Below are 7,587 nucleotides of genomic sequence, written 5' to 3'. Positions count from 1 at the left end.
GGGAAGAGGGGGGCCATTTGGTACGCAGCCTTTCATTCCATTGTGTCGTCTTGACAACTCCTATTTCATTGTCACGCGTCATGACAACAATACTTTTAAATGACATAAAAACCATGACAACAATACAAGAGTTGGCAAGACAGCACAAGCAGTTCTAGAATTCAGGCTAGGGTCGGGACTTTCCTCTGTTAAAGACCCATGGTTTAGATTCTAGCCTGGGGAGGGGGGGTTGTCTGCAATAAGCAAGTTAGCGACACAGTGACCTGTTTTATCTGACCATAGCGGCATTGGACAGTTAGGCAACGTGTGTGTGTGTGTGTGTGTGTGTGTGGGGGGGGGGGGGGTATATGTAATACAACAGAGAAGTCACTTTATACAAATGATTTAGTTAGTGTATACATGTTATATACACAGCATCCACAAACCTGTACAGTTTTTCTAGTGTATAGCTTTTGTTCTAAGCATTACATAGGAAACCGTATTTCGTATATATTTTTTTTTATAGCATTAGACACCTTTTGCCTCTACTCTGTAAAATAGAAAACTAAATAAAAAAAAAGGCACATCTGAGCATGATGCATGTGTTGTTTCAGTCTTCAAATTAAAAAGGTATTTTTGAGAGAAGAGGACAAGGACCTCTGGCTAATAGAAACAGGCTCCCCCGCCCCCCCCTCTCTGTGAATCCAGATATTTCAAAACAGCTACTAGGGGGAGCTGTGGAAACAATTCCACGTTTGTCCACTAGGGGGAGCTAGCGGTCTCTTTGTCCCAGGCTTTGGTGGGGTTGATGCGTGTGACACCTCCAGTGCTGAATTTCCATACAGAACCAGAAGGCTGGTCCAGTACTGAGGATGACGGTACTAACTAGTCTGCAGTGCTGGACAGACAGTAGGATGCATCTTTAAGGGGTGATTCGTTTCACTTAAGACATCGTCTTGGCTTTAAGGGGTGTATTCATTAGCAAAGAAAGTTGCAACAGAAAACATTTTGTAACGGAAAAACAAGAGTTTCTTTTTTTAACAAATTCGGGTAGGTCCCTCCCCGTTTCACTTTGCATCTGTTTGGTCCCTAGTGAACACACCCCTGGAGATGGCTATAAAAAGATCCCCTAGTCAGACCATTACTCTGCTCCAGCTGGCTGATAGGTGTTATTAGGTAGGTACTGTTTGGCGTAGCACAGTCAATGTTCGACCAACCTTAACTTGTTGATGCAACCAACGTCTTCTAAATGTCCATGTATATGTAGTTGCAGGGGGTTCATTTTAATTTAGTAGTGCTGAGCCATGTGTGTTTTGTTTTTTTAGGTCGGTTCGGTTTCGGTACAATTATACCAAAATAATCACGTTTTTTTTTATTTCGGTTTCCATAATTTTTAAAAAACATTAAATGCACTATGCGTGATGTAAAAACACAGAATAAAACAATTAGTAAAAGTCCCATGATGGTAGTGACTGCCCATTACTGCTTATCACTTAACCATCATTTATTCACATCACTTTAGTCAAATTGTGTAATACTACATTAGTTTTAATTGATTACTTTATTATTTCATTCCAAGCCTCATCTCTACAGAGCTGCTGCATGTGCGGTCTGACAAAAATCACTATTTTACTAGTTCTTCAAAGTAAATAAGGCATATTTCTATGACTGCTGAATACCAACTATCAATAACTTAGATCATGTAATTTCAGGTAGAGATAGCTCGAAGCAACTGCCCTCAATCCCTCTCGATTGCACTTTTCTCTCTCCGGTCTGTCCACAGACTGGACAAGTAGGCGTGCAATGGATTATGGTAATTGTAGTTAATTACCAAGTTGTCTGCCCTAAACTATGTATAATATTGGCCTGTTGGAAACTACAACCCCCTTCTACATCGCACAGTTCGGGCTTGATCGGACTTATCTCTAGAGAAACTGCACATTGAGGTCACAGAAAAAAAAACCCAGAATGAAATGGAATTGAACCGATGTCAGTCAATTAGTTGTTTTACCCCCCCCCCCCACAGCATTTAAATGCTTAGCACTAGAATTTAGAAAATGCTCCTTTATTTGAAATAGACAAGATGGCGGCATTCACAATGTTGGATTACTTCATGGAGCAAAAAATTGATTTAATTTAATAACGGTGCATTTTCTAAATTCAAACGTACCCCCTGCAATTAGACATGGACGTTTAAAAGACATTGGTTGTCTTCCAAGTCGGCAATTGAGGATTTATCGACAAGTTAAGGCTGGTCGTAAATGATCTGTGCTTTACGCCAAACAGTACCCTAACCTGTAACGGCTAATGGACCATCAGATTAGCCTGTTACAATCTGATAGCTACCCTGGACAGAGAAAGGTCTGGCTGTTGTTGTCACCACATCACTGGCAGAGAGAGAGAGATATATCCCAAGGTTGTCGTCACCCTTCCTCCTCTTCCTAGATCGGAGCTGTTTGATAAGGTAGACTTCACAAACGTTGACTTTGCCCAAGCTCCATGTGCAAGTGGAGAAAAGACACGCCGCCCGTCCGTCCGTCCGTCTCTCCCTCTAGCGGAGGCCCACAGAGGTCAGTGCTGTGGGGTTAAAGGCAACATCTGAAAATGGAGGGGTGATTCTACGACCAGCAGGGTTGTGTGTAGCTATGAACTACAGCCACGACCCCATGTCCAGGGCTACACGGTTGTACCATCCACAGCCCTGTGAAGACCGCTGTGCTCACCTCCATCACAGTCACAGCTCTATTCAGTCAGTGCACAGTGAAAAAAGGGGGAAGGATTTCAGTGGTTCAAAAGGTCAGGTAGGGTCTGAACGTACGTGTGAAATTATCCATTGCGTCTATTTTAGTTAGTCATTCCTCAAAACACGAATCCCTTTTACCCCTGCATAACATAGGACTGGCCACTAAGTTAGAGTTGGTAGAGAAAACCATAACACAACGGGAGGAGTTGAGGGGGGCCTCAGACGAGAACCACAACACTTTGCTTCTCATGCTTGCTCCAGACAGAACCACAGTAAAAAAAAGACTGTTTGATAAGTTTGATCATAAAAAGAGCATTAAGGTCTGAATGGTCCAGAGTGGAGTCCGTCCGTCCGTCCGTCCGTCCGTCCGTCAGCCACAGGACAGGACTGACTGAGTCCTGGGTGAGCGAGTGAACGGTGCTCTTGGCATTACCGTGTGCCCCAAATGCAACAATGCCCATAGAACCACACATAGCATGGCGGTGAGAAGTGCTGCCTGCCCGCGCTAATGGAAGTCTCATACACTGGTCTGAATACTCTAGAAACCACCAGGACAGGCCGGGAGAGCTCAGAGCCCCTCTCCTTCCTGGGGTCAAAGCACAGTGTCTCTTTGGGGGGGGGGGGATAGGACAGCTTCTTCTGGAGCATGGCATGCTGGTCCTGTCCACGCTCCTTACAGAGAGGGATGTCTACATGAAGAAAGTGACAGTGTCAGTGTTGTGTGCAGGTGTGTGACGTGCACTGCGCACACGCAGAGCAGGAGGAGTTTGAATCAGTGTCTTGAGGGCTCCTTGTTCATTGGCTGGCACACTGGTGTGGATTTCTCATTGGCCCAGAGGGCTTGAAATGAAGGTGGGGGGCTACTGATACCCTGAGAGGGAGTGGCGTGGTGTGATTGGTCAATGTAGGAGATGAGTGGGAGGGGTTTGGAGTGTGGTTGGACAACTAAAAAGCAAGTCTTCTTGACGATCAGTAGCTTTTAAATCATGATTAGTTTGTTTTAAATTCGCTCCGTGTCATGAGTTCATAGTTTGATGCAGTTTGTATTGTGTGGAGCAGCAGCCATGATGGATGACAAGAAAAACAACAAAAAGAAGCAAGGAGGCTCCTCATTGGCTACCCTCCGTGCTCTCCACCAATGAGAGGCTCTGTAAAGGGGGCGGCAACAGCTCCCTCTTGTAGGTCTTTGGGGGAAGTTTGGGGAGCTGGGAGGAGGAGTTGTGGCGGGGAGGTACGGGTGGGGCCATGATGGGCGGGGGGGGCGGGCAGAGACTGTTCTGGCTGGCGCTGAGCGGGCAGCTCCGTCTGGGGACGCGGGGAGAGGGGGTACCCGGGGGCGTTCCAGGGGAGGAGGGGGAACTGCCAAAATCCCAGTGGAAGCGGCTGACGGGGGAGGGTTGGAGGTTCAGGGGGTAGTTAATGAAGATCTCTGGTGGTTTCTGGGGGACGGGGGGAGGGGTGTCTGGCTGGGGGTCCCGGGGAGGTGGTGGTGGTGGGCTGGGGAGGGGGCCATCGCTGGGGCCGTTGTAGACTGGGGCGCGGGGCTGGACCCTTGGGAGAGGAGGGGGCAGCCTGGGGGGGATGGCTGGGGGGCTGTCGGACCTGGAACTCAACTACAACACACAAAAAAACAGGTGTCAGTGTTGATAACCAGTCAGATGGACTAACTCAGAGAAACGTCTTTAAATGGTGTACTGTACTAAGTGTGTGTTAGCTTGGCCCCAGTAAAACTTGAAGTTGCACAAGGCCTGACTCCGAACTTGTACGGTGTGTATGTGTTACCTTGGCCTCAGAGAACGCATCCTTCCTGCGAGGGGGAAGTGGGGGAGGTTTGAGTAACTCCTCCCCTAGCTGGTGAAGGCTTCCACAAGATACTGAGTGGAACTCTACACATGTACATAAAAGGAACATAGGTATAATCAATCAATCAATCAATCAATCATTAAAATGTATTTATAAAACCTTTTTTTACACCAGCAGTTGTCACAAAGTTCTCAGACATAGACTGGGGCAACAGACTGGGCGGTCGGTAGCCTTGCGGTTAGGAGTGTTGGGCCAGTAATTGAAATATTGCTTGATTGATTCCCAGAGCCGACAAGGTAAAAATCTGCCGTTCTGCCCTTGAGCAAGGCAATTAACTAGTAATTGCTCCAAGGTCGCCGTCAATAATGGCTGATCCCCTGGCTGTGTCCCCACTCTCCAGGGGCCTCAGGGGGAGTGGGAAATGCAAAAAAACACATTTCCATTTCACACTTGTACGGGTTACCCACATGTACAGGTTACCCACATGTACAGGTTACCCACATGTACGGGTTACCCACATGTACAGGTCACCCACATGTACAGGACTATATAAGCACCCCCTAATTATTATTTATACTCAATGAGAAATAGACTGCCACAGGACACTGGGTGGAACGCTACACAGGACACTGGGTGGAACGCTCCACAGGACACTGGGTGGAACGCTACACAGGACACTGGGTGGAACGCTCCACAGGACACTGGGTGGAACGCTACACAGGACACTGGGTGGAACGCTACACAGGACACTGGGTGGAACGCTACACAGGACACTGGGTGGAACGCTACACAGGACACTGGGTGGAACGCTACACAGGACACTGGGTGGAACGCTACACAGGACACTGGGTGGAACGCTACACAGGACACTGGGTGGAACGCTACACAGGACACTGGGTGGAACGCTACACAGGACACCAGAACACATGAACCCAGTCTACCAGAACACATGAACCCAGTCTACCAGACACCAGAACACATTAACCCAGTCTACCAGACACCAGAACACATTAACCCAGTCTACCAGACACCAGAACACATTAACCCAGTCTACCAGAACACATTAACCCAGTCTACCAGACACCAGAACACATGAACCCAGTCTACCAGACACCAGAACACATTAACCCAGTCTACCAGACACCAGAACACATTAACCCAGTCTACCAGACACCAGAACACATTAACCCAGTCTACCAGAACACATGAACCCAGTCTACCAGAACACATGAACCCAGTCTACCAGACCACATGAACCCAGTCTACCAGAACACATGAACCCAGTCTACCAGACCACATGAACCCAGTCTACCAGACCACATGAACCCAGTCTACCAGACACCAGAACACATGAACCCAGTCTACCAGACACCAGAACACATTAACCCAGTCTACCAGACACCAGAACACATGAACCCAGTCTACCAGACACCAGAACACATTAACCCAGTCTACCAGACACCAGAACACATGAACCCAGTCTACCAGACACCAGCACACATGAACCCAGTCTACCAGACACCAGAACACATTAACCCAGCCTACCAGACACCAGAACCCAGTCTACCAGACACCAGAACACATGAACCCAGTCTACCAGACACCAGAACACATGAACCCAGTCTACCAGACACCAGAACACATGAACCCAGTCTACCAGACACCAGAACACATGAACCCAGTCTACCAGACACCAGAACACATGAACCCAGTCTACCAGCATACTCCATAGGAAGGCTGTGTTCTTGTTTGTCAAGCTAAAGAGCTCTGTTTCCTAAATACTAAACATAGACGGACACACCTCAGCACACAGAACTAACAGTCAGTAACTCACTTGAGGGTGGGAGGAGAACAGAAGTGAATATGGAGTTTCCACCTGACATAAAATGTCCACATAGAGAAGGCAAGCCACCTGTAAAATGAAGACAGACGTTTAATTATATCCACTTCAACATCTCAAAATGATATTCTTCCAAGTGTTTAATCACCGAAGGGTATGTACATGTCTGGGTGTATTTGTTTCGCTCTGTGTGTGTGTGTGTGTGTGTGTGTGTGTGTGTGTGTGTGTGTGTGTCTTTGCCCCCAGCCTCACCGTAGGAGCTGCAGAGGTCTTCCCCCATGAAGACAGAGCTGAGGTCTGAGCAAGCAGACTGTGGGCGCGTGGGGGTGTTGGGCGAGGTGGGGACTGAGGCTGTGGAGGTCTCATGCTCCGTCTCAGCGATGCTCCTGAAGGTGATCTTGTGCGGGGGCTCTCTCTCCAGGGGTACGGGGTGGCCCTTCAGGGTCCCGGATGTAGAGGTACGCACCGGCCGGATCCCCGGGGACTTCAGGGGGTACATGGTCTTCCTGGGCTGGAGGAGGGGAAACAGAGGGGAGGACGGGGTTAAGTCATGACATGTTACTGTAAAACACCGGGGCCAGAGACTGAGTTGTGCATGCTTACCCAAACTCTTGACTTTCACATACATCTTTCATTAATGTTACATTTGAGCTAAATACCCTGTGATAAATGTATTTGTGAAAAAAAAAAAAAAGATATCTGTTTGACTGATTAGCGAGCAGAGTTTACACCTAAACAATGATCTCTAATTACATCTCAGTGCTGGAGGTTTAGTCCCCTTGCTGGGTTGCAGGTTACTTACGAATCGTGGCGGCTGCTTGCAGTTGCGAGGTTCAATCTCCTGAGACTTGTTGAACAGATAGTCCGAGAACTCCTTCTCACCCAGACTGCCCATCGGGTTCAGGTTCTCAAAAAACCTCTGGGACATAAAAAAACACACATTATAGGCCATCAGATTAACAATATTCCTTTGAGTGGATCAAAGGCAAGGTGACCACTGTCTTTATGGCGCAGGTGAAGGAGAGAGGACCCTACCTTGATGTCCTGCTGGACCTTGAGACAGTAAGGCTGGTTCTGGTACTGCTGTATCTCTCCTGTGATTTCTGCTACTTTCCTTCTCTTACTGAAGTTGATCAGCTCTTTGCCGTGTCTCTTCAGGAAGTCGGGGTTCCCCTCCTCCGTCTTCAAGATGTTGGTCAGGTAGATACCTGGGACAGACAGG

The 7,587-nt window shown here is 47.9% G+C and overlaps 1 protein-coding gene across 1 annotated transcript in view; it reads right to left on the bottom strand.

Moving 5' to 3' along the window:
* Positions 1-369: 369 nt before the first annotated feature.
* LOC311102929 (son of sevenless homolog 2-like) overlaps positions 370-7,587 on the bottom strand; it is a 71,282-nt gene continuing 64,064 nt past the window's right edge. The window contains exons 16-21 of the mRNA XM_084144419.1: positions 7,401-7,573; positions 7,168-7,284; positions 6,618-6,876; positions 6,360-6,437; positions 4,505-4,608; positions 370-4,335 (exon numbers count right to left, since the gene is read on the bottom strand). Coding sequence (XP_084000545.1) covers positions 3,832-4,335; positions 4,505-4,608; positions 6,360-6,437; positions 6,618-6,876; positions 7,168-7,284; positions 7,401-7,573 — 1,235 coding nt within the window. The 3' untranslated portion in view covers positions 370-3,831. The remainder of the gene's footprint in view (positions 4,336-4,504; positions 4,609-6,359; positions 6,438-6,617; positions 6,877-7,167; positions 7,285-7,400; positions 7,574-7,587) is intronic.

Source organism: Coregonus lavaretus (assembly GCF_964263955.1).
Source record: "Coregonus lavaretus genome assembly, chromosome: 27".
NCBI classification, from domain to species: Eukaryota; Metazoa; Chordata; class Actinopteri; order Salmoniformes; family Salmonidae; genus Coregonus; species Coregonus lavaretus.
Note: the sequence above shows the minus strand (reverse complement) of the source record. Positions and strands in the feature narration are given on the sequence as shown.